The sequence below is a fragment of the Pan troglodytes genome, chromosome 13 (genome assembly GCF_028858775.2).
Source record: "Pan troglodytes isolate AG18354 chromosome 13, NHGRI_mPanTro3-v2.0_pri, whole genome shotgun sequence".
NCBI classification, from domain to species: Eukaryota; Metazoa; Chordata; class Mammalia; order Primates; family Hominidae; genus Pan; species Pan troglodytes.
The window spans coordinates 118,269,433-118,297,122 of record NC_072411.2 but is presented as its reverse complement, the minus strand read 5'-3'; the positions used below and the strand labels follow the sequence as shown (position 1 = coordinate 118,297,122).

General features: G+C 43.3%; 1 protein-coding gene across 4 annotated transcripts in view; it reads left to right on the top strand.

Moving 5' to 3' along the window:
- Positions 1–2,791: 2,791 nt before the first annotated feature.
- The window catches only part of MREG (melanoregulin), an 88,153-nt gene continuing 63,254 nt past the window's right edge, over positions 2,792–27,690 (top strand). Inside the window, exon 1 of one of the 4 annotated variants that reach the window (XM_054679333.2) lies at positions 2,792–3,262. In XM_054679333.2, the coding sequence (XP_054535308.1) occupies positions 3,255–3,262 (8 nt within the window). In that variant the 5' untranslated portion in view covers positions 2,792–3,254. Of the gene's footprint in view, positions 3,263–19,107; positions 20,319–27,690 lie in introns of those variants that run through there. The other 3 variants (XM_054679334.2, XM_063790737.1, XR_001716434.4) reach the window with 3 other exon arrangements.

The window sequence follows — 27,690 nt, the reverse complement described above, 5'->3', positions numbered from 1 at the left end:
CCACCCCCTGTTCTTGTCTGCAGCCTTCAGACTTGCTCTCCTTGAGGTCTTCAGTTCCCCAATAGGAAATATCTTGAAATCCCCTTCTTGACTGAGGCCACCCTTTGCTGAGGTTACTGACCTTTCTGCTTGCTGCTTCCTGGCATCCTGTTTCTCTGCTTATTTTGCCCTTTTCTGCCAGTTCCTTCAGGGCTCTTGTTGGATTCTCTCTTTCCGTGAAGTACAGATTTTAGAGTGCACTGGAGTCCAACTGCTTGGGTTCGAATCCCAGCTTCTACCACTTACTCGCTCTTGTGAAGGCATTGAGACAGCTGAGGAATTTGTATGCAAAATTACTGGTCGTTTTGTTCAACGTGATAATGGCATGGCAGTTGTTATTATTTTTTATTTAAGAAATGTTGATTTCTAGGATTTACTTTAAAATTTTCCAACTTAAAAAAATGGAGGAAGGGGGGTTGGTGAAATGAGATTGGCAACATGGTAATAATTGTCTAAGCTGGGTGGCAGATACATTATACATTATACGTTATCTGTCTGCAGCTATATTATACATTATATGGTTAATTCTACTAGTCTCTCAATCTTGGGTGTAAAGGTTTAAAATGTGTAAAATGAAAATGGCCTCATGAATTATGAATGAATTATTTGTATTCAAATAATTGTGGCTAGTTGTGGAACACCAGCCCGTCTGAGCAGTGCCTTCTTAGGATTCAAGACCTGGTTGCAAAGCTTCAACTTGAGCTTTAGTTTTTTGCTTTGGTATTTCTTCTGCACTCCTTGTTTACAAGGATTTCATTTCAGCAAAGAAGGCATCTATTGAAATAAGACCAACCAGCAGGAAGATTCTAAACCGTATTCAAGAAAGGTATGCTACATCAAAACTAGTGATTATTGAGCCCAGAATGAATTATTTGGATGGGGGTAACATGGGGAAGAGTGAGCTGACTACATATAAAATTTACTGGGGAGAAACAGGAGGGAGTTTGCACTGAGCCTCCCGTAGTTTATGGTGGTTCATGAGTGTGGCAGAGAGAGTGGAAGACCAGGTCCCAAATAGAATATATGTTTGATGGTGTAAAGCTATTGCCTTCTGACCTGGATTCTGCTCTGCAGGCCCTAGGAAGACCCCTGTACCCCTGGTCAGTCTCCCATGCTGGGTTAGCATTACCAGTTAGTCAGCTCTAGCATAAGCCAATTGGGTCAACAGAGGGTTGCAAGAAATGGACAATGTCATCCAATTATTCTATAGCATTGTTGTACCTGAGTTCGTATGCTTTGAGTGGGGAAATTATATCCAGTTGGTAAATTTGGAAAAAAACTCAAACAAATCAGCAAAGTAAAAACAATATTCCTTGTTTCTCTTGCATATTTTGGACCATTTGGCTTTTGTTTTCATTTGTCTGGACTGAGTTATAATAGTCAGAATTTGTAGTTCTAAGTATGACTCAACAGAGTCAGCTTTTTCAAATGCAAATGATTATCATGGACTTAAATAGCAAGGATTTGAAGAAAAAGAGTCATTTCTGTAAGTGATTCACAGTAGATGTAAGTTAGAATTTCTTACCCTGTAATTTTACCTTCTGCATGAAAAGCTGTCTATCAAAGGCTATTTTGTTAGATGTCTGGCTTCCTGTTCTCAGATGAACCAAGAAGAGAGGAACAGCCTATTTCTGGTTTTACTGAAGCCTTTTAAAAATCCTTGATGATTGAAGAAATACAAAAATACGGAGAAGTAGAGAGGTTCAATTAGAGTTTATAGTAAAAGATGAGGAGGAAGATAAAGTCCTCAGGTAGGTAAGACTTGCTGCGAGATTTAGCTGTGAGACATTGAATCTGGATTAGTTTCAATGGGATGGATTGTGAAGTGGAGGTAGGCTGGTGTGGACATTAGGGGAATTGGGGTAAATGGATGCTTTTATCCAATTGTTTTCATTTCCCTTCTTTCTTCCTTTCTTTTCTTCTTCCTTCCTTCCTTGTTCCTTTCTTTCTTTCCTTCCTTCTTTCCTTCTTTTCTTTCCTTCTTTCCTTCCTTCCTTCCCTCCCTGCCTCTTTCTTTCCTTCCTTCCTTCTTTCTTTTCTTTCCTTCCTTCCTTCCTCCCTCCCTCCCTCTCTCTCTCTCTCTTTCTTTCTTTCTTTCTTTCTCACTCTGTTGCCCAGGCTGCAGTGCAGTGGTACAATCTCAGCTCACTGCAACCTCTGCCTCTTGGCTTCAAGCAATTCTCCTGTCTCAGCCTCCCAAGTAGCTGGGTTTACAGGCGCCCACCACCATGCCCAGCTAATTTTTGTATTTTTAGTAGAGACGAGGTTTCACCATGTTGGCCAGGCTGGTCTCGAACTCCTGACCTCAGGTGATCTGCCTGCCTCAGCCTCCCAAACTGCTGGGATTATAGGTGTGAACCACCATGTCTGGCCTATGCAACTCTTTCTAACGCGTTGTTACCATTTTACTTGGAGGAATGAAACAGAAGACAGATATTTCAGTGAGATACAGAGCAGATGTTTTGATGAGCAAGCAAATGAGAGAGAGCGAGCAGGGACAGAGTGTGTGTGTGTGTGTGTGTGTGTGTGTGTGTGTGAGAGAGAGAGAGAGAGAGAATGGGCCTCATAGTGGGCTTGTGTGTTCAAATTGGAATGCCGAAATAAATTGCCCACAGAATTAATTAAACTATGGAATCAAAACATCTGTAATCCTAGCACTTTGGAAGGCCAAGGCGGGCAGATCACCTGAGGTCAAGAGTTCAAGACCAGCCTGGCCAACATGGTGAAACCTTCTCTCTACTTAAAGAAAAAAAAAAGAAATACAAAAATTAGCCAGTTGTGGTGGTGCATGCCTATAATCCCAGCTACTTAGCAGGCTGAGGCACAAGAATCGCTTGAACCTGGGGGCGGAGGTTGCAGTGAGCTGAGATTGTGCCACTACACTCCAGCTTGGGTGACAGGGCGAGACTCTGTCTCAAAAAAAAAAAATTGCAAAATATTTTGGGTAACAATAGCTAGCATTTATTAGGTGATTACTATATGCCTGACACTGCTAAGCCCTTTCCATGCATTATCTCATTTTAGCCTTACAAAAACTCTGTGAGGTAGTTGCATTATTACCAGCATTTTACAGTTGAGGAAACTGGCATGAACAGGTCAAGAAACTTGTTCAAGATCTCAGCACATGGCAGAAGTGGCATTGGAACCAGAGGAGTTTGGCTTCAGAGCCCCGACCCCTGCCCTGTACTGAGAGAGACAGACCGGCACCAAGGACAATGAAGAGGTAATTTTGAAATTTTTTAATGGAATTTCTCAAACACAGGCTAAAGAGAATAGTGTAATAGTACCCATCACCCCCAATAATCTATATTTTTAAAATTTGTCTATCTGTCCCCCTTGATTTATAAGTATTTTAGAACAAATTTGAAACCTAAATCTTCTTTATAACCTTTTAACCTGTCATTTCAGAGCAAGCAGTAATTTTAAGGTGGTTGAAAATATGAATGTGAACACAAAGATGGGGCTCACAGTGGGAGACTGGTCCACCATGATAGCATATGAGAAGCCCACGTGACCACCATGAGCATGTGCACCGACCACGGGCCATAAGAGATACTACTCAGCCATAGGCTACAAACATTTGGTTTGCTTGGCATGCACATTCCTCTCTTGTAAAATGATGCATCAGACTCTCAGAGCTAAATTCGTTAAACCATCTCCTTTTCCTCTGAATCCCTGTCAAAAACAAATCTAAAACTTTGATTTGCTGTGCAACTTTGCCCGAAGGGAAATACTGGACTATTCTGGCCCTAGGCATTTTCAGCCATGCTGGGAGTTTTGTGTTAGTCTAGGCTGTGTATTTCAGCTTCTGGCGAGTTTGTGAGCATGACTTAGCATCCTTGTATTTTGAGAACTCTGGAAAGAGGGATAACAAGTTTGTGTTTCTAGTTCTTCAAGCCCAAGGGCCAGCCTGGAGGCAGTGGGAGGTGCATAAGCACCTTCTGCCTTGTGTTTATCATTTTGCCTTTGTCGTCCTAACTCAGCAGCCTCAATCCTTCCTTTGAGATGGAGTCTCACTCTCTCGCCAGGCAGAGTGCAGTGGCGTGATCTCGGCTCACTGCAACCTCTACCTCCCAGGTTCAAGCAATTCGCCTGCCTCAGCCTCCTGAGTAGCTGGGACTACAGAAGCGCGCCACCATGCCCAGCTAATTTTTGTATTTTTAATAGAGACAGGGTTTCACCATGTTGGCGAGGATGGTCTCAATCTCTTGACCTCGTGATCCGCCTGCCTCAGCCTCCCAAAGTGCTGGGATTACAGGCGTGAGCCACCACGCCTGGCCAGCCTCAATCCTTCTTTACATCTGCTGCCATCAAGCTGCTTTCATCCTTTTATTTTACAGGAAATTATTTATTTCCTTTTAAATAAATACATAAAGATGAATATAACATCTTTTTTATTGTACTGGTATTTATTTTGGAATTGCTACTTGTAAGTGCTCTGGTCAGAAATTTGTGTATCTTGAGTGGTCTGCACTTAATTCCATATTCCAATGGGGGGAAAACCAAAACTGTGTCTCTCTTTTTCTCTCTCAGAGAAAAAGCCTTATTTTTTTCTTCCTTTTTCTGTTCTTTTTCTTTATTGTGGTGTAACTAATATATATAACATAAATTTTGCCATTTTAATGATTTTAAGTGTGCAATTCCTACTGTAGTTATAGACAATTACAGAATTGTCTGTAATTGGTAGAATTCAAATTTCTCAAACAGCAAGATAAATTCAAATATGCATTACCTTAACACTATACAAATTCGAATTCCCAAAATCCAAGTATGTTTGAGAAAATATCTAGAGTACAGTGAGAAAAAATGGAATTAAATAAATACACAATTATGGAAATCTATGTCAGCTATCACACATTAAAATCCTGCCTAGAAATATCAAATGGAATTTTTTCCATTGATCTGTATATATTTTCAGATTATCTGGGTTTTTTTTTTTTTTTTTTTTTTTTTGAGACGGAGTCTTGCTGTGTTGCCCAGGCTGGAGTGCAGTGGCGCGATCTCGGCTCACTGCAAACTCCGCCTCCCGGGTTCATGACATTCTCCTGCCTCCGCCTCCCGAGTAGCTGGGACTACAGGTGCCCGCCACCACGCCCAGCTAATTTTTTGTATTTTTAGTAGTGACGGGGTTTCACCGTGTTAGCCAGGATCTCCTGACCTCGTGATCTCGATCTCCTGACCTCGTGATCCGTCTGCCTCAGCCTCCCAAAGTGCTGGGATTACAGGCGTGAGCCACCGCGCCCAGCCTATCTGGGTATTTTGAGCAAATTCGTGAAAGACATCTCTTTCAATGGTTTACAACCATATCACACTATACATGTCATTTATTTCCACTTAAAGCCTATGTTTTACATTATATTTACATGAAGCATTATTTGGTTTTAGTGTAGAAGTCCAAACTCTTGTATGGAAGTCAAAATGCCCTGCCTCAAATTCTAAAATTTTCCTTCTGAAGTAACTGTATTTACATAGAAAAATCAGAAAACTATAATGTTGAGAATTAAACATTAAAATTTCAAGTTTTATTAAATAATTGACTTTAAGTGTATTTTGAAATTTAGTGTGTTTGAAAATTTATTCAATATTTTCAGATTTAGAATGCTTTCAGAAAAACAATGCAACTTGTGAATGACTTTTTATCACAGAGGGTGGGGGAAGGGAGAGTTGGCTTGACTCTTGTTCAGAATGGACATTTTTGATATTAGGCAAATTTTAAACTGACACTTTCTGTTTCTTTCCTTCTTTCAAGGTCCTAGTATCTTAACTACCTCATGCCTTTTTTTTTTTTTTTTTTTTTTTTTTTTGAGACAGATTCTTGTTCTGTCACCGAGGCTGGAATGCAGTGGTGTGATCTTGGCTCACTGCAGCCTCCGCTTCCCAGGTTCAAGTGACTCTCATGCCTCAACCTCCCAAGCAGCTGGGATTACAGGTATGTGCCACCACGCCCAGCTAATTTTTGTATTTTTAGTAGGGATGGGGGTTTCACCATGTTGGCCAGGCTGGTCTTGAACTCCTGGCCTCGAATGATCTTCCCACCTCGGCTTCCCAAAGTGCTGGGATTATAGGGGTGAGCCACTGCACCTGGGTACCTTGTGGCTTTTGGACTATTATTCTTACTTCAAAGTTAAATTTCTCTTAGAGAGCTTCCAACTCTACTGGGTAATGGTGGTGAAATGGTGGTGGCATGGCATTATCTGTTTAAAGATAGTTCAATTCACATATTTTTAAGCTTCCAACAAGTATATTCACACCATTGTTTTGTCTTTCTCTCACAAAACACCAAATGTATTACAGCAAAATATTCCTATACCACCTTTCACATTTTACCAATAAGAGACGATTGATTTCATCAAGTATCTTTGAATTGTTTGGAGTGTGTCTTTGCAAACGGATAATTATTTTGGAGACCCTGAAATCTCTAAACATCATTTTTATTTCAAGAAACTTTAAAGAGTATATGATCATAACACTTCAAACTCCTTTTGAAGGAAAATATTCTTTATGTGTAGACAGAAGTTATCTCTCATGTTTAAAGTACAGATTTACATAATTTGGTTATCCAGAGCCTACTACATGGATAGGATGCTTGATTTTAAGTACAGATAGTTTTACCTGATTTGCCTTATGTGATGTAAGTTTACTCTGAAGACAGAGTAACATTTTAGTAATTCCTAGTTATTAAAAAATTAAGGTTCTTACAGTAGAGCATTAATTTTCATAAAGTGGGCTGTTCCCAGGGAAGAGATTTTTTGTGTTTGAGTGTGTGTGTGTGTATGTTTTACCCCATTTTATTTAATTGAGGTGAAATTGACATAATATAAAATTAACCAGTTTAGCCAGTTGTAGTGGCTCAAGCCTGTAATCCCAGCACTTTGTGAGGCAGAGGCGGGTGGATTGCTTGAGCTCAGGAGTTCAAGACCAGCCTGGGCAACATGGTGAAACCCCATGTCTACAAAAAATTAAAAAATTAGCTGGGCATGGTGGCGCATGCCTGTAGTCACAGCTACTCAGGAAGCTGAGACGGGAGAATCGCTTGACCCTGGGAAGGTTGCAATGAGCCTAGATGGTGCCACTGCACTCCAGCCTGGGCAACAGAGTGAGACACTGTCTCCAAAAATAAATAAATAAATAAATAAATAAATAAATAAATAAATGAAATGAACCATTTTAAAATGAATGATCCAGTGGCATTCAGCACATTCACAGTGTTGTGTAATCATCATCTTTGTCCAGTTTCAAAACGTTTTCATCATCCCAAAAAGAAACTTTATATACATTAAGCAGTTGTTCTTCATATTCTGTCCCCCACCCCTGTCCCCAGCAGCCACCAGCTGGAGTTATGTCTCTCTATGGATATTTAATGTATATTGAATCATATGATGTGTGACCTTTTGTGTCTGGCTTTTTTCACTTATCATAATGTTTTTGAGGGTCATCCACATTGTAGCATACGTCAGTACTTCTAGGGAAGAGTTTTCATCAAGTTTATGTAGGTGAGACTGCTTCTACTTGTGGACAATTTCCTGAACCTTATTTCTAGAATGTTCCCTCCAAAGGGCTGAAGGCTTAAGTGTTCATGCCTGGAGGACTTCATCTTATGTTAAAGAAATCTGATAAAAGAATTCCTGGCATTTTGAGAGGAAGGAAATCCTGAGCTTCTGTGACTGCCCACAGGGATGGATTTCGGTGCAGGGATTGCCGAGCCGTGGCTGCTGAGATTCACGGGCTCTAGATCCTCCCTCGGGAAGGAAGGAGCTGCTGGAAGTGTTGCCCGCCACAGCCCTAGCTGTCAGCCCATTTCTGGGAGAGCCTCTGCTGAAGAGGGCTGCCTCGGCTAAGGCCATGTTCCTTTCCCAGGTAGCCCTCATCCAAAGACTGATTGTCATGGAGGGGACAGAAAGGGCCAGTTCTCACTTACTGACTGACTCAGAACAGCTCTGAATTTTCATTCTGTCTTTAGAACTCCCCGTAGGGTTGACTGAGGCCCAATCAGTTCCTTTGTGCCCTTCTTTTCCACAGGTGTTGGTTCCATGCACACTCATAATAAATCTCCTGTATGCTAAATTCCATCTCAGAGTTAGCTTTCCTGGGAAGCTAATTGGCAGTACCAGATTTTCTGCCCGTTACAGAGAAGTAAGGAAGGTCTGCACCTCCTCTAAGTTGAGAAGCTTTGCTTTTGAGCTACTGGGCTGTCTGTGGGTAGTAGAGGTCTTCTTTCTTAGTTTTACAATTTTTGTCCTGTCGAGATCTTTAAATCAACCTCTTCTGGGTATCAGTGGGTTGGCAGCTAAGGATTTTGCCTTTATTAATAAGTTTTGCATTACTACAAAACCATTCTCCTATGTTGCCATAGAGAAAACATAAACATTAAAATGAGGTGTGCATTTTCATGCATTCTCTTGCTTTTCAGGGATGTCACAGTGCCAGGAATCATGAAAGGGATACAAACTGTTATGCCAGTTCATCTTTATAATCATTTTCCTTCTTTCTTTCTTTCTTTCTTTCTTTCTTTCTTTCTTTCTTTCTTTCTTTCTTTCCTTTCTTTCTTTCTCTTTCTTTCTTTTCTTTTCTTTTCTTTTCTTTTCTTTTTTTTTTGAGACAGAGTCTTGCTCCGTGGCCCAGGCTGGAGTGCAATGGCGTGATCTCGGCTTACTGCAACCTCTGCCTCCCTGGTTCAAGCAATTCTTCTGCCTCGGCCTCCCAAGTAGTTGGGATTACAGGGGTGAGCCACCATGCCCAGCTGATTTTTTTTTCTTTTGAATTTTTAGTAGAGATGGGGTTTCACCATGTTGGCCAACCTGGTCTCGAACTCCTAACCTCAGGTGATCCACCCGCCTCGGCCTCCCAAAATGCTGGGATTATAGGCATGAGCCACCACACCCAGCCAATACATTTTCTATAGGCAAGAAACCGTATTTGTTTAACAACAATTGAACAGGTTCTGCTCTCCCTTGGACTGAGGAGTACTTTGATAAGTCATTTGGCCTAGGGACAAAAGAGAGGGCACTGGGCCTCCTTTTTTTTTTCTGAGACTGAGTCTCACTCTGTCGCCCAGGTTGGAGTGCAGTGGTGTGATCTATGCCTGGCTAATTTTTGTATTTTTAGTTGAGATGGGATTTCGCCATGTTGACCAGGCTCGTCTTGAACTTCTGACCTCAGGTGATCTGCCTGCCTCAGCCTCCCAAAGTGCTGGGATTACAAGTCTGAGCTACCGTGCCTGGCCAGCACCTGGTCTTCTTATGGGGTACATAGGAAAGATGTGAGCGATAGGGAGGGGTGGCCCAGTTTAAATTCCCTACCTGAAGTGACAAGGCCTTTCTAAATTGAAAAGAGCTCAAGGAGAGAAGACCCTGAAAGGCTCGGCATGGCAAGGGAGAATGGAGCTTAGAGGCACCCAGTTTCAGCTCCACAAAGTGATTCAAAGCGGTACTCATGGCATATACTTGAAAGGGCCCTCTACTTTGGTCAAGCAAAATATTTAATATTAAGCATTTATCAATTGGAGAGGCTGGCCAGGTGTGGTGGCTCACACCTGTAATCCCAGCACTTTGGCAGGCCAAGATGGGCAGATCACTTCAGGTCAGGAGTTTGAGACCAGCCTGGCCAACATGGTGAAACCCTGTCTCTACTAAATGTATAAAAATTAACTGGGCATGGTGGTGGGTGCCTGTAATCCCAGCTACTCAGGAGGCTGGGGCAGGAGAATCGCTTCAACCCTGGAGGCAGAGGTTGCAGTGAGACAAGGTTGTACCACTGCACTCCAGCCTGGGCAACAGAGTGAGACTCTGACACACACACACACCCAGAGAAATAAAATGTAAAAACAAAAAGTTTTAATGCTTCATTTAAATTGCTTCCCTTATATTATTTAAGAAATATATCTAGTGGCCTATACACTTTCCATGGTTTTCAGGCTAATAAATCAAATACCAATGCTTAATAAGATGAAATGAAATAGTAATACAATAATCAATGCTATTTGGCACATGGTAGCCAAGAAAAGAGAGGATTTACTTATTGCTCAATTTAGCAGTGCCCTAACAGGTTTAGAGTTTAGTTTACAGCTAGTTTAAATCTCCCACTTAAATATTACTATGTCCTTTTAAGCTCTAGGTTCATACAGGCATTGTGGCTACAGCAGCTTTCCATCTGTTGAGTAAAAGAAAGCTTTAGAACCTATTTGAGATCCTTAGCCCCATCTCCAAAGAGACTGCAGTGAATTTACAATTGGAGGCCAGGAGGTGGCAGCACAGAGGATTATAGGAAGGTTTGTATATAACCTTTGTGGGGAAGTCTAAGGTTTGTATATAACCTTTGTCGGGGAGGTCCACCTGCTGTCTTTACTTTGGTAGAACTTGTCCGGGAGAGTTGCAGTGTTCTGGCCTGTCGATGTATCTCTTGAGTATTGTGGAAAAAGAAACCATATAAAGGAATGGTGAACTAAAAACACAAATTTAAAGGCATAAATTCGGTTATCTTTAACACTCAGATGGGTAGGATCTGGGCTTAAAGTTGAGGCAAGCCTCCGGTCGCCTTTCATAGCAAACGCGAATGATGCTCAGGTTTTCTCCTACTACAGTTTTTGATGCATATTTTCTCCTATTTTGTAACTTCGAGTCACCTTGCATATAGCAAGTGCTTAATAAATACTTCTTAGAAACTCTGCTTCTGCTTCTTAGAGTTTAATTGAATTAGGAAGCACACCGATGATAGCTGGGTCTAGGCTTATGTTTAATTTTGGTTAGGTATAATATGGAGAGACTTTGGAGAACACAGAAAACTTGGAATAGTAGGGGGCTTGTCTTCCAGAGGTAGGAAGAGGTTGAATTCCAAATCTCATCTCTGGGGCTGAGAATTGAGACTGTTCTGGGCATCTGGAAAGTGTTTGTTATGGCAGGAGAATTAGCTGTGACAACAGAGCTCAATATAGGAGTATAGTTAGAGATGGAGATAAAGTGGGAATATTGTTAGGCGTAGCAGTATAACTATGGGAGACTAGAGATGACAACATAGTTAGCTATAAGAATCTACTTAGAGATTGCAGCATAGTTAATCACGGGAAATATGGGGGTGAGGTAGGGAAGAGCATATGGTAGGAACTGAAGGATGGGTGACTCGAGGCATAGATGAATACAGAACATTTGAGTTCCATAATTTTCTATTTTTGGCTCTGGATAGTACTCTGAGGATGAGTACTGTTTTTATTATTATTTTTTGAGACAGAGTTTTGCTCTTGTCACCCAGGCTGGAACACAGTGGCACTATCTCAGCTCACTGCAACCTCCACCTCCCAAGTTCAAGCGATTCTCCTGTCTCAGCCTCCCAAGTAGTTGGGATTACAGGCGCCAGCCAGCCACCACACTCAGCTAATTTTTCTAATTTTTGTATTTTTAGCAGAGACGGAGTTTCACCATATTGGCCAGGCTGGCCTTGAACTCCTGACCTCAGGTGATCCACCTGCCTCAGCCTGCCAATGTGTTGGGAGTATAGGCCTGAGGCACCACAGCCGGCCAAGTACTGTTTGTTTTTCATCTTTGCATTCCACAAGAGGTTGAGCTCAGTGCCATGCTTACACAGTTGATAATAAATACTTGTTGAGTTGAATCCTTTCAGATGGTCACAGTTGGCAATGGAAGGTGATGGGGTCGGATCTGACTAAAGTATGAATACTTAACAATAATTGCAGCTAACGTTTACGCAGTGCTTCCCATTTCCCATGAAACTGTACTAAGGGCTTTCTGTGTTATTTCACCCAATCCTGACAGCAGCCACAGGGAGGCACTGTTATGCCAAAGGCCATACTCTAAACAACCCTGCCAGTGGTTCATAAATTTGATGTGCCTCAGAATTCCCAGAGGCACCCCTGTGCCTCTGGAACAGGGGTGACTAGGGTGAGAGGGGAGTGAGGGGCCTAGGGAACAACATTAAAGGAGGCACTCACATTTGGGGTTGTACAGTTGCAGGGTGGGCCCCAAAAGCGAGTGTCTCTTTATATGTTGCACTCTAAGCTCCTCATTTGTCTCATTTTAGTCCCTTCCCTTCTCATCCTAGTCCCTATAAAAGGCTTGGGAGCCTTTTAAAAATGCAGATTTAGCCGGGTACAGTGGCTCACGCCTGTAATCCCAGCACTTTGGGAGGCCGAGGCGGGTGGATAACCCCAAAATATTAGCTGGGTGTGGTTGTGCATGCCTGTGGTCCTAGCTACTCGGGAGGCTGAGATTGGAGAATTGCTTGAGCCCAGGAGGTGGAGGTTGCAATGAGCCAAGATTGCATCACTGCACTCCAACCTGGGTGACAGAGTGAGACCACATCTCAGAAAAGCCTAAAAAGCCCGACAAATACTAAAAACACGGATTCTTGGGCCCCTACTGAAGAACATCAATTCAGATGATGTCAAATAGGGTCCAGGAATCTGGAGTTTCCGTAAGCATCCCTAGGGATTCTAGTGCAGGTGTTTAGGATCATCGCTCTGTGAGAAACTCTGCTTCTGCCGACAGTCTCAGATGAGAGTCCCTTTACATTCAGTGAAATAATTTCTCTCTGTCTGTTTGGTTTGGGGGTAGATGTTGGTGAGGTCACCAGTTTTCTATCTGAATTTTTAAGGGACGCAGTGGGAGTCTGATGTTCCTCTGCAGAGAGCTCCTGTAGTGTGTTTTGCGGGGCTTTGGCCCAACAGGACTATTCCTTGTGGGGTCCTTTCTGTCCATTCTAGATGGCGGTCCTCCTTGGATACACACACCATGCTTGAAACAGTGCATCGCTAGCTGTTATTACCAAGTGCAATGGATGTTTTCTCTGGCCCTGCCAGTATCCATTCCCCTTTTTGTGTTTCCAGTTGATTTTCCTTTGGAAACGAGACCTTTCCCACTCTTAGCCCTTTCCTGTCTCCTCAGCTCCTCTTCACTTGAGCTCTGCAAGGGTGTGCATGAGACTAGAACCTGCTAGGTAGATGTATTTTCTCCCTCCGAGCACAGCAATTGGTTCCATTTGGGTCAAGGAGAGTCAAGCCTGGGCCTGTTGATCAACTGTCTGGGAAGGAGCTATCCTCTTTCTGCTAAGATCACTAACAGAAAAGACAGTGCAATTCAGGCCTAGTGGGGACCTGAGAATGCCATAACTCAGAGCTCAGAGATGAAAAGAGACCAATCTTTATTTCATCTTTGGAGGGCCTGGATCCAGTTATGTCTAAAGCTAGCATAATGTCTGAAGTTTCCAGTTACTTGAGGCAGTACATTTCTTCTTAAACTAGTTTGAGTGATGTTTTTTGTCCTTAATAATTAGAAGATGATTAATATCCAGAGGATAAAGGTCATAATAGCTATACAAAAAGGTGTTGGACACACAACAGGGTTAGAATCCCTTCATGGAAGGGCTGAAAGAGCCAAACTTTCTTGAAGAAAAACATCTTACCGTGCTCTACTCCTCTTCCAGCCCAGCTTATGTGTTTTTTTTTCCTCCCTGGGAAAAATTATTCTCTTTTTAAAAGGGCAGAATTATTCCTGAGTAAGAAGTTGCCTAGAGAGTAATCTCTACTGAATTTTGAGGAGAAGTTATAATATGTTTGTTGCTTGGAACTGAAGAATAAGCAAAGACTATGACTATTAAGGTTTTCTAGAGTATATATTTTGGGGAAGGGAGGGAACCAACAAACTGCACCCAATAAAAATAGTTTGAGGCTGGAAGCGGTGGCTCAAGCCTGTAATTCCAGCACTTTGGGAGGCCTAGGCGGGCGGATCACGTGGTCAGGAGATTGAGACCATCCTGGTAACATGGTGAAACCCTGTCTCTACTAAAAATACAAAAACAATTAGCCGGGCATGGTGGCGGGCGCCTATAGTCCCAGCTACTCGGGAGGCTGAGGCAGGATAATGGTGTGAACCCTGGAGGTGGAGCTTGCAGTGAGCCGAGATCGCGTCACTGCACTCCAGCCTGGGCGACAGAGCAAGACTCTGTCTCAAAAAAAAAAAAAAAAGGTTTGAAAATTTAGAAAGTCCTTTGCATTATGGGAAACGACAGAGTGATAGGACAGACAGAAACAGATAGATAGTGTCTGTTTCTCTTCAGGGAGGCAAAGCCAAGCAGAGAAACAGAAATAAAAATCTCACCTGACTAAATCAAACTTTGGTGTGTTGTACCCTGCCTAAAAGAGGGTTGTGTTTTTTCAGGATTAGCTCTCTCTCTCATCACAATTACCCTTTTCCTGCCTCTTAACCCAGTTCAGGGGACTATAGGGGGTTAGTTCTGAAAGGAACAGACTCTAACACTGGTTAACTTAAGCCAAAAAAGAAAAAAAAATTAGTATTGATTGACAAGTTATGGAGTAACCCATAGAATGATGGGAATACTAAAGAGCTAGAATAATAGATCTTGTTTTGGAAATGCAAGAGCAGGAAAGCTCTAAGCATCTAAAGCCTAGAGCAATTGTGGTTGGGTCTGCTCTTCAAGATGCTACCCTTAAAATAATTCATGCCTCAACTCCAGCTGTTTTCCAACTTTGAGTCTTTGCCGTTAAGAAGCAAATTATAGAAAGAGTGTTTGATTGGCTCATCTTGGTCACATGTCAATTTCTTGGTCACATGTCCATTTCCTGTTGAGGGTTAGGGGTGAGGGATGGAAGGTACCTTCATTGTTATAGCCAGCCTATTGAATTGGGGGCATGTTCTTCAAAGGAAAACAAAACACTGTTACCAAAAGGCAGAGTGAGGGATACTACACAGGCAGAAACAACAGACTCCATAAGGACCCTTGGCGGATTTTACTTTGGTGACATTAGTCATGCCACTCCCTAATGTGACTTCTCTGGAGAGGTGAGGCATGTTGCTTCTCTATCTTGGATCACTTGGGGTGAGTGATGATGCTTGGCTCAGAGTACTGGTTTGTTTCAGAAGCCCTATTTTTTCTTTAAGGAAGACACTACTTGTTAGTTTTTCTCTGCTGGATGTGGGCAGCTCATAAATAGACTCCTTAGAATTAAACATAACCTTCCATGCCAACACTAAATAGCTCTTTTTCTGTTTTCTTGTGTTTATTCAGCACATTTTTAAAGTGCCCACTATGTGCGTGCATTGTTCTAGATGTTGTCATATGGCAAGGTCTGCACTGTTCTAGGTGTTGGGGATATTGCAAAGAACAAAACAAAATCCCTGCCTCCATGAATGGGCCCTACATTCTAGTTCACCATTGTATTCCCAGTTCCTGGCTTAATAAATTTTTGTAGAACAAATAACTGAATGATACCAGCTCATGCTATGTTGTCTAAGCACAACTTTTTGGTGGAATGTGTTCATGATGTGGCATTGGAGCTTAATTTTTTTTTTTTTTTTGAGGTGGAGTCTCGTTCTGTTGCCCAGACTGGAGTGCAGTGGTGCGATCTCAGCTCACTGCAACCTCTGCCTCCTGGGTTCAAGTGATTCTCCTGCCTCAGCCTCCCGAGTAGCTGGGATTACAGGCATGCGCCACCACTCATGGCTAATTTTTTTTTTTTTTTTTTGTATTTTTAGTAGAGACGGGGTTTCACCATGTTGGCCAGGCTGGTCTCAAACTCCTGACCTCAGGTTATTTGCCCACCTTGGCCTCTCAAAGTGCTGGGATTACAGGCATGAGCCACCGTGCCTGGGTGAAGCTTCAGTGTTTTGAATTTCTAATTTTTCCTCCCTGCCTATGCTTTTTCCTCTAACTCCCAGAAGTCGTAAAAAAATTCTTAAAGAGAGGGGCCTCCAAATTCTACTAGTTGTTTTCAAACCAGACTGTAGAGTTTCCCCTGCTATGGGGAAATCTGAAAATAGGAGCCAGCAGGTCTGCCTTGGAAACAAGCAGCTGATGGGTCTGTGAGTCACTGATGGCAGGGGACTGCCTACTCCCCGACATCAGGTGCCCAGAGGGCTCTTGGTAAAAGTCAGATGCTGCTGCATGTGGTTGGCGGTGTTGGCTTCAACTCAGGCAGTAGGAACCATCTAGCGCCACTCTAAAAAAGGGGAAGCTTGCCGCTGCCCTGTGAATGATATCTGAAATAGGATTGTCAAAATGTGATCTCAGCTACCATATTTGAATGTGAAACTGGAGAGTTTGGTCACGTTTTTATTCCCATCAAAGTTGTAATTTATCAAGGAAATAGTGAAGGCATTAAAGTTCCGGGAAGAGGAATGCTAAGAAAAACTGATCTAAAAATCCCTAAAAACCTAGTAAACAGAATACTCACATCAGTTAATAAGAATGAGGTAGTATTAGTATACTAACAAGGATTGCTCTCCAAGACATATTATTAAATAGAAAAAGCTTGCAAATAGATGCATGCATGCCTTTTAGATAAACAAAACAAAACAAAACTCACTAACAATAACAGCACACACAATGATGCTACATCACAAGTACACATATGTGTTTATGTGTCCAGAAAAAGGTTTGTACCATATTGGTAATAATGGTTACCCGGGGGGATGTGGAGGGTGGAGGTAGAAAGGGGATTAGGTTGTGGATAGTCAACAGAGGAAATCTGAACTGTAATATTCCAATTTTTTAGAAGACTATTTCATTTAGAAGTTTTAGAACTTAAAATTAATTTAAAAAATGTTAGTAACTGTTACAGTTGGCAAACATTTGATGTGATCCTTAGCAAGGCAGGACATTAACCTCTTGATCAAGTTTGTTAAATAGATGTAGTTCTGTGGCTTTCTATAAATATCCTGTCTGAAACAAACCACATAAAAGATGCCTGTATATTGCAGAGGTACAAATGTCATATGCAAGCCAAGTAGTGCTGGAGCAGACATTTCCCCAAACGGGCCTATATTATTTGAATTTGTTTAATAATATTGAATTCTGATATTTCTTCAGGGCTTTATAAAGGTTTTAAGACTGTCTCATTTGAGTCTCACAACTATGTTAAATAGGGTAAGACTTGTCACCTCTATTTCATAGATTAGAAAACTGAGGTTCAGAAAAATTAAGTGACATGTTTAAAAATCAAAGTTAGTAATGGGGCACAGCACTTATATTTTCCAGGAGCTGAATGCTCCACTTTCTCCATTCTCAGCAAATCCAACTCAAATAGTTACTAGTAGCTGTCAGTCCCTAGTTTTCATTTTCTTGCTAGCTGAGTTCACATTTTGGGACCCTCCTTTACCCACTTTCTATTTGAACCTAGGTGGATTATCTCAAAATCCAAAATCCAATTTCAGAATACAGTCATTTTTACCAGGGGATTTTCCAGCCAGTAGGAAGTGTGCTTTGTAAAACCACACTCAGCCTCCATCTTGGCACCAGGTGCAAGTGGTAAGCGACATGGTATGGGCATGACAACACAGTCCTGTGCTGTCTGGTGACAGCTGGTTCTCTGTCACATCCTGTTAATGTTTCATGATGGGTCCATATCCTGTCTCCCCAGCTAAGCCAGAGGCTGCAGGGACCTTCTGTTATTTTTCCTTATCCCTTCGTAGCCTTTCAATGAATTATGTACTTGATAAGTCCCTTCACCCTCACACTGTAGCTGGAACAGGACAAACCTATGTGTAGTAAGACACTTTTAAAAATAATACACCGCCCATGAGGACTGACACTTTCATAAGCTCTTGCTCCTCCTCCTCACCCTCCAAAGCGGCTCCTCCCACACTCCTCTATCTCAGCCAGTGGAGATTCAGCCTCCAAGTTTATAAATCCAAAACTTGGGACTCACTTTTTTCTTTTTTTTTCACACCCTATTTACAATCCTTCAGCACATCCTGTTGGCTCTACCTTCAAATTCCAGCTAGAGTCCAGCCGTTCCTTACCACCTCTACTGCTACCACCCACCACCCTGGTCTAAACCACTGTCATCTGTCACCTGGACCTTTAGAATGGCCTCCATATACATCTCCCTTGACACTTAGATTTTTCTCAAGACAGCAGCCATTGGATCCTATTACCATCTCAGTTAGACCGTATCGTTCCCTCTACTCAAAAACCTCTGAAGATTTTCTCAGCTCATGTGGAGCAAAATCCAGAGTCCTTGCAATCAATGTCCTACAACGTCCCGTGTTCCGCTATCTCCTATAACTCTTCCCCTTCCATGGCCCCCTTCTCTCTAGGGCCCCTAGAGTCCATATTCTCCCACAGGTACCCTATAGTTCATTTTCCCTCCTCTGGGGTTTTGCCCATATTCACTCTGCCTGAAATACTCTTCCTGGCGATATCATGGCTAGCTTGCTCACCTCCTTCAAGTTTTTCTTACACGTCACAGTCTCAGCGAGGCCTTCCCTGACCACCTCATTTAAAAATGCAGGCACCACTCCCCTCCACCCAACACACACACGCACACGCACACATACACGCACACACACGCACACATACACGCACACACACGTACGCACAGACGCACGCGCGCACAGATGCGCGCACATGCTCGCGCGCACACACGCGTGCACACACACACCCCGCTCTCCCTGGCACTTCTTATTCCCTTCCCTGCCTTATTTTTCTCCATAGTACATATCGACTCCTAACATATTGAATAATACTTTGTTTGTCTGACTTCCCACTAGAACGTTTGCTCCATGAGAGTAAAGATTTGTATTTGTTTCATTCACTGCTTTATTCCCGGCTCTTAGAAAATACCCAGCACATAACAGATGAGATGCTCCATAAATATTTGTTGAATAAATCAGACTGGAAAAGACAAAACTTTAGATTGAACCTTGCATTTGGCGAGGGTATAGGGAAGTAGATACTTTCGTATGTTGCTGGTCAGAGAGTAAATTCGGATTATTTCTTTGGGGAGCAATTTGGCAAGATCCATCAAAATTAAAAAGGCACCTGACCAATGACCCAGCAATTCAACTGCCAAACATTTATCCAATAGATATATTTTTTTAATTTTATTTTTTTTTTTTGAGACGGAGTCTTGCTCTGTCACCCAGGCTGGAGTGCAGTGGCGTGATCTCGGCTCACTGCAACCTCCGCCTCTCGGGTTCGAGCAATTCTCCTGCCTCAGCCTCCTGAGTAGATGGGACTACAGGCGCCCGCCACCACGCCCGGCTAATTTTTGTATTTTTAGTAGAGACAGGGCTTCACCATGTTGGCCAGGATGGTCTCAATCTCTTGACCTCGTGATCCGCCCGCGTCGGCCTCCCAACTTGCTGGGATTACAGGCTTGAGCTACCGCGCCCGGCCTATCCAATAGACATTCTTGCAGACGTGTTCAAATACTTTGGTTCAAGAATGTTCACTGCAGCATTATCTTAATAATGAAAGGCCGGAATCCACCCATATGTCCATCAATAGGGGTCTGAGTAAGTAACATGTGGGCATCCTTAAAACTGCTTAGCATGCAACTGTTAAAATGAGAGAAGGATATCCACGCGCTGACAAGGGACAGCCTCCATGATACACTGAGTCACAAAAGCCAGGTGCAGAAATGTGTGGAGTGTGCCGCTGTTTGGGTCAAAGGGATGAGGACAGGCACATATATTAACAAGTTTGTACAAGCACAAATAAATACAACTATATATAAATAGCTCTGGAAACTCACAAGTGGTTGCCTCACAAATAGGGGCTACTTAAGGACTAGGAGGTTTGAAAACAATTTTTCAAATCATTGTAAATATATTATTTTAAAAAAAACCCTACGTCGATATGCATCAATCCATGCTCTTTTGGTAACTTTTACTCTGTGTGGAGCTGACATCAAAAACATGCCCAAAACTCTGCTTTGAAGGCCTGTAGGGGTGGGGGAGGATCTTTAATTTCCTCGCGCAGTGAAGCCAATAAAAGGTACGAATAGATTCAGCCCAACCTCGTGCTCTGTGGCTCCAGGGCTTTCCCCTCCCCGCCCTTCCCCAGCCCGGCTGCCAGCCTCCGGTGCCCTGGGATTTTGAGGACTGGCTGGAGTCCCTGCTTCCCCCTTAGAGGGCGGTAGCGGGGCGTCTCGTGGACGCATGCGCCCCAAATTGCGCTCGGGGAATTAAAAGAGGGGAAAAAAAGCCCGAAGAAAACTCACGCCCCAAACAAAACGCAAGTAGAGGAGGGCGCGCGGCCTGCAGCCCTCGCCCGCGTCCCCGGCCGCGGCGTGATGCGCGCGGACCAGCCCGCGACGCCCGGGCTGCCGCTGTCCCCGCACCTGGACGCTGGCGCGGTGGCCGCGCCCCAGCCTCGATCGCTCGCCGCGGCGACTCGGCCCCAGGCTTCCCGCGCCGGTGGGGGCCCTCGCTCTCCATGGGGCTGAGGGACTGGCTGAGAACCGTGTGCTGCTGCTGCCGGTGCGAGTGCTTGGAGGAGCGCGCCCTGCCTGAGAAGGAGCCCCTCGTCAGGTGGGTGCGCCGCCCGGGCCGGGATCTGGGCTTACCTGGGCCGTAGCCGGGCGCCGAGAGTGTGGACACCTGTGTGCTTGTGTGAGTTGGGGAGGTGGACTTGCTGGAAGGGCACGCGGAGGCGCCATCTCAGCCCCTTGGTTCCTTATGGGATGTTTTGGGTTTGTTCCTTGAGTAAGATTTTTGCCGAAAAGCACAAATCTTCGGAGACACCTGAGACCCAGCTGGAAGTCTGTGCAAAGTGCCAAGAATTCGGGTGTCCTACCTGGGCAGGGAAGTAAGGGAGAGAAGTTGATCAGAAGTTTCCATAGGGGTCTGATAAAATACAACTGTGACTGGGTATTTGATCGGTATATTACAGTGAAACGGGCGACTGGATTTCTGTGCCACTCAGCAAAAAAGTTGTCTATTTCTCATTCAATTTTATTACCCAACGAAGACGATTCCAGTGACTGAGTATAAGGAAATATTTTTCACATGAAAAAAATGCATGTTTCATCAAGGGGCAGCCTATTCACTAGGATGTTGATTCATTACAGGTTAAGCTATGAAGTGTGAGGAAATGTAATGCTCATTAGCAATAAGCTAAGAGGCTTTGTGAAGAGACCATACCAGCCCAGTTTTGTTCAGGGCTGTGATTTTAAGCAATCATTTTCTATCTTGAGTTTGCTGAAATCGAGGCTGGACTAGGTCATGCCTCAGGGGTAGACATGACAGAAACAGAATATTTAAAATGGAATTAGGAAACAGTATTTCAGGTGGAATTCCAGGGTTGAGTAAGCAAATACTAAAGCCAGGGTTTCTTTCTTTTGAAGTATGAAACTCACGTAATACAGCTTGCACAACTTTTTCTAAGGAATGGTTTACCTTTTCTTACTCTATCAAGTCCAAACACCCCCTTGACTTTGGAGATCTTACATAACCCCTTCCTGCCTGTCCACTCTGATTTTCCAGTACATTAAACAGTGTACACTCCTTGTGGCCGTGGGAATAATCCACTCATTCGCTCCAACCCTCCCTCAAGTGGTGACCTTTATCCTTGCTCCTCCTTCCCAAAAGCTATTTTCAAGGCCTTCTCAAGCAATCTTCTTTGATTACTTTGCCCTTATCCATCTTCCTCTTCTAGGATGTAGTACTTAGAAATTACCATCTACTCCTCGCTGTTTGGTAAGCACACATGTATATAAACATGTAACTGATGTATATTATATATATAAAGTCATACACACAATATACAGTGATTTTGATTGCTCTTGTCAATGACACTCCCACTTAGATTTTTAGATTATTGTGCGTAGGGAGAAATGGAATAATCTATCTCTAATCTAATAGGTAGTGGGTAACTACAATCTAGAATTTTATGCTTAGGTTATACGCTGAACTTGTCAGGGCTCTTAGTAACATGAAATACAGACTTGAGCTTAGTTTCAACCTCAGAGGCTTGAGTATTTCCAGTTTTCTGTCCAGGATTGCTGTTTCAGTTAATAGTTCTGGTTGTTTTAAAATCTAGATGCTCTCCTGTCTTAGCTTCTATCCAGTGAATACAAGTCAGTGAATTTTGCATGTGATTTTAAGAAGCCCCAGGGTCAATTGGAGCAGAGTAGCATAGGGCTTGTGAATCAGGTTGCCTGGAATGAGTCTGCTCACCCAACTAGGTAACTTAGCACAAGTTATTAAAATTATTTGTGCCTCAATTTCATCATCTGTAAAATGGGGATGATAACAGTACATACTTCAAAGGTTTGCCATGAGAGATGAAAGGAGATAATACATATAAAGTGCTTAGTATAGAGTGTGACACATAGTTAACACTCAATAAATTGTAGTTATTAATTATCGTTATTCTGAGCATGTGGGTATGAGTGGACTGGTCTCATGTGGTTTAGTGTCATTCTGGCACCATTTCCATATAACAATATTTGGGAAGAACAGCTTATTAATGGATACGTGGAACAGTGGCGTGTGTGTATATGGGTACCTGCAGGTTCTTTCCTATACAAGGCATCTGAAGATTGGATCTGAAAACTTTTTTTTAGTTGATTTAAAAATTTTTTAAAGTATGCAATTCAGTAGTTTTTAGTACATTCACAAAGTTGAGCAACAATCACCACTATTTTTTTTTTTTTTTTTTTGAGATGGAGTCTTGCTCTGTTGCCCAGGCTGGAGTGCAGTGGTATGATCTCGGCTCACTGCAAGCTCCGCCTCCCGGGTTGACGCCATTCTCCTGCCGCAGCCTCCCGAGTAGCTGGGACTACAGGTGCCGGCCACCGCGCCCGGCTAATTTTTTTGTATTTTTAGTAGAGAGGGGGTTTCACCGTGTTATCCAGGATGGTCTCTATCTCCTGACCTCGTGATCTGCCTGCCTTGGTCTCCCCAAAGTGCTGGGATTACAGGCGTGAGCCACTGCCCCCGGCCGATCATTGATCATTTGTCTGCAAAATAGTGAGTGACTTTTGGTTCAAAATTTCATCTTATTAATTAAAAGAAATACTTGGAGTATGTAATCACTGGTTTTCTGTGGTTGCCACCACCACTTCCCATAAACGTGGTGGCTTTTAAAACAAGAGAAATCTGCCGGGCACGGTGGCTCACGCCTGTAATCCCAGCACTTTGGGAGGCCGAGGCGGGCGGATCACAAGGTCAGGAGATCAAGACCATCCTGGATAACACGGTGAAACCCCGTCTCTACTAAAAATACAAAAAATTAGCCGGGTGTGGTGGCGGGCGCCTGTAGTCCCAGCTACTCGGGAGGTTGAGGCAGAGAATGGCGTGAACCCGGGAGGCGGAGCTTGCAGTGAGCCGAGATCGCGCCACTGCACTCCAGCCTGGGTGACAGAGCGAGACTCCGTCTCAACAAAAAAAAAAAAAGAGAGAGAGAAATCTATTCTTTCACAGTTCTAGAAGCCAAAAGTCTGAAATCAAGGTTTCCGCAGGGCCACAGTCCTTCCAAAGGGTCTAGGGGAGAATCATTTTTCACTGATTCCAGCTTCTGGTTGCTCCCAGTGTTCCTTGACTTGTGGCCACACAGCTTCAGTCTTTGCCTCCCTTCATCTTAGATGTGTCTCTCCTCTGTGTCTCAAATCTCCCTTTCTTTTATCTTATGAGGACACCAGTGATTGGATTTAGGGTCTGCCCTAAAACCTGGGATGATTTCATCTCAAGATCCTTGACTTAATTACATCTGCAAAGACCTTGTTTTCAAATAAGATCATAATTATAGCGACTGGGGATTAGGACTTGGACATATCTTTTGGGGGGAAACTATTCAGCCCATTACAGAGTACTTTTGAAAGATGTGTGAGCCCAAAGCATTGGTAATTATTTCAGTTTTGCAGCATGGCTTTCTTCCATCAGTGATAAGAGCATGCTCTTGCCATACAAAAATCTACCTGAGGCCAGGTGCAGTGGGTCCCACCTGTAATCCCAGCACTTTGGGAGGCCGAGGCAGGCGAATCACCTGAGGTCAGGAGTTCAAGACCAGGCTGGCCAACATGGTGAACCCCGTCTCTATTAAAAATAAAAAAATTAGCCGGGTGTGGTGGCGGGCACCTGTAATCCCAACTACTTGGGAGGCTGAGGCAGGAGAATCGCTTGAACATGTGATTCTCCTGAGCATGTTTGTGTTCCTGGAGGCACAGCTGCAGTCACCTTTAAGGAGAAAGACGCTCAGGTCTTTTGGCACCATGGAGCCTACTGCCATGTAGGATCTAATACAGACATCAGAGGCCTGGGAGATGCTGAATCAGAACACAGAGAAGCTGGCTGTGGTGTAAATGTCATGCACCGAGGGATCTTTCACAAGGGTTGCTTTGAACTTTTTCAGTGCTGGGATTACAGGTGTGAGCCACTGCACCCAACCCCCACTTAGCAGCATTTTTTTTTTGCATTTTTGTACTTTTAGCTGGCAATTTCACTGTTTAGAATATCTCCCAAAGTGTAGTGCTGAAGTGCTAACATACATGTTGGATAAGCTTCACTCCAACCTGAGATATAGGGTGTTGGCCATGAGTTCAATGTTGATAGATCAACAATATATATTAAATAAGGTGTCTTTAGGCAGAAACACATAAAACAAAGTTATGTATTGATTGGTTGACAGGGATCTAATCCTGCCATCGGCTCACAGGAACCTAACTCTGTATTTCCCCTAGGAACAATGGTTCAGTATTCACTAATTCAGTGTTCAAGCGACTTTACAGAACCTAACTACCACAGACAACAAGAATCAGCTGTGCTTCATAGGGCTATGGTGGGGATTTCATTAACAGATATAGAAGAAATGGTTTAGTTTGAGTCACGCCGCTTGGGGCAGAGACTGAGTTGAAGAGGAAAGTGTCTCTGACAAGGAAGTTCATCTTCCCTGCCCTCATGCTCCTGATCCTGTGCAGATTGGGCTCAGTGCTTGTGACAGACTAGGCACTGTTGTAAATGCTTTGTATCTGTGGGCCATTCAGGAAAATTCAATTTGTTTTGAATTTGGCCCACACCCGAAGGTCCTGATCAATTCCTTTTTAGAATGATCCTTTGTGTGGGCACAAAACAGTCATCTAGAGCAAACTGAGATTTTATTTTACTTTTCCCTCCCAGGAATTCAGGCACTGTAGAAAAATAAAACAGTGACGTCTGTCCATTCATTGCCTGCAGAGGGCATCAAGTTTGTTATCATGAATGGAAGCTGCAGGTGGGCATCCAGATGAACAAGGAGCAAAACAGATTTGGAAGCTCATTATATGGTCCACTTGGGTGGCTTAAGAGAGAGCCACACATAAAATCATAGCTATTGTTGTTCATTCTTTCCATTTCTTCTTTTGCTGTTGAAAAATCAGACAGATATAACGATGTTTGATTATCAGTTATTAACAGCTAATAGAAATTAGAGAGTAACAATTGTTACAAATTGAATTTTCCTGAATGGCCCACAGATACAAAGCATTTACAACAGTGCCTAGTCTGTCACAAGCACTGAGCCCAATCTGCACAGGATCAGGAGCATGAGGGCAGGGAAGATGAACTTCCTTGTCAGAGACACTTTCCTCTTCAACTCAGTCTCTGCCCCAAACGGCGTGACTCAAACTAAACCATTTCTTCTATATCTGCTAATGAAATCCCCACCATAGCCCTATGAAGCACAGCTGATTCTTGTTGTCTGTGGTAGTTAGGTTCCGTAAAGTCACTTGAACACTGAATTAGTGAATACTGAACCATTGTTCCTAGGGGAAATACAGAGTTAGGTTCCTGTGAGCCGATGGCAGGATTAGATCCCTGTCAACCAATCAATACATAACTTTGTTTTATGTGTTTCTGCCTAAAGACACCTTATTTAATATATATTGTTGATCTATCAACATTGAACTCATGGCCAACACCCTATATCTCAGGTTGGAGTGAAGCTTATCCAACATGTATGTTAGCACTTCAGCACTACACTTTGGGAGATATTCTAAACAGTGAAATTGCCAGCTAGAAGTACAAAAATGCAAAAAAAATGCTGCTAAGTGGGGGTTGGGTGCAGTGGCTCACACCTGTAATCCCAGCACTTCGGGAGACCAAGACAGGTGGATCACTTGAGGTCAGCAGTATGAGACCAGCCTGGCCAACGTGGTGAAACCCCATCTCTACTAAAAATACAAAAATTAGCTGGGCGTGGTGGCACACGCCTGTAATCCCAGCTACTCTGGAGGCTGAGACAGGAGAATCACTCGAATCTGGGAGGCGGAGGTTGCAGTGAGCCAAGATTGAGACACTGTACTCCAGCCTGGCTGACAGAGCGAGACTCCATCTCAAAATAAATAAATAAATAAATAAATAAATAAATAAATAAAATGTTGCTAAGTGATCACAAAAAGGATGCTTGTTTCCAATCTGAGAGCTGAACCAAGAAGCCTGAGTGTTGCCTTTTGACCTCGGCTGGGGCTGTGCGTCTCAGGCAACTCTAAATTTTTTGTCACTCTAGGCATGTTCACGAATGGCCTTGGAAACATCACTGGTATTGATTTTGGGGTTACAGGTAAATTTTGGCGAGTGGGCGAATTTGCAAATGCAGAATCTCCAAATAATGAGGATTGGCTGTAATTATGTCCACAATCCCCACTTGGCCATTGAGGAGACTGAGACAGAGAGAACTTCAGTAACTTGCTTAGAGGCACACGTGGTCGAACTGGGATTCATATGCTAGTAGATTTCAATGCCATAGAAAGAGCAGAGCCCTTCTGGTGTGCAGAGAGGTATGGAACTAGCTGCTTATGTGGTGTGTGTTAGAAGTTGTGTTTGGAGTTTGAATCTATCCCTGAATTGTTATAGCCCGGGGTCCAGAAACCCTGGGTCTTTTCCTGCATCGAGGCTAGGGAAACCAGGTGCCAGTGGGAAAGAAGGGTGGGGGTAAGGGAGGGCTCACAACATGTAAAAGGGAATCACCACCAACTCTAGAAGTATAATAATCTTTTACATTTGTAGAGTTTTTCATTTTACAGTGTGGACTCACATGACCTTGGAGCTGACCAAATCGTCTTCTCCCCGTTGGAAGGGCTTTTAGAAAGTTGACGAGTACGTTTATGTCAGTGAGATTTCTCAGACTGGGGCCCAGATGGCCTGACTTTTTTCCCACCCCATACTATTGGGTTTTCCGGAGCCAGGTCTCTGAGCAGATTGGGAAGATTGGCACACCTCATCTGTGGCTTCCTGCAGAAACCTGCAGTTTGCAAAGCCGGTAGCTCCGGGGCCGGACAATGATTCACAGGAAGGGCCTGCAGGGGCACAAAGGGTTTTTACTGAAGGAAAGTGCCCTGGCTGGAAGATTCCCATTGCAAGGCTGGTGCTTTTGCCTTCTTGAAAGACAGGGGAGTGATAGGGGAGGGCCAGAGGTGCATGAGTGCTGTCCCAGGAACTGGGCTTTAGGCCCAACGTGTAGGAGGGAAGCTCTTTATAAGAAGTCAGCTGTCCAAAATTCACAAAGATGACTTTTAAAGGTTTTCTTCCCCGGCAAGCCACAGCGTCCCTCTTCTCTTTTTGTGACTTGCATTAGTCATAGTGCCATTGGAAGTTCCCGAGAAGATGAAATTTCTTTCTCCTACACATCATGTGAGAGTTTCCTGCAACTTTTTATTCTCTAGAATCTTGAAGTGATCTTATCACTACACCACCTATGTTTAAAAAGTATAAACTCTGCTTAAATGCTGGGTAAAATAGTTTATTCTGTTAGCAACTGAAGTCATTTTAGTCTGGTTAATAAATCTTTGTTTTGTGACAGTTATATACCATGCACTCTATTCTTTTGTGCCCTTTTAGGAAATAATTTTGGTGACATAGTGTGCAACAAAAGAACCCCTGAACTGTTTGACACTGTCCTGAATTGGCTCTTACTTAGCTTTTTTTT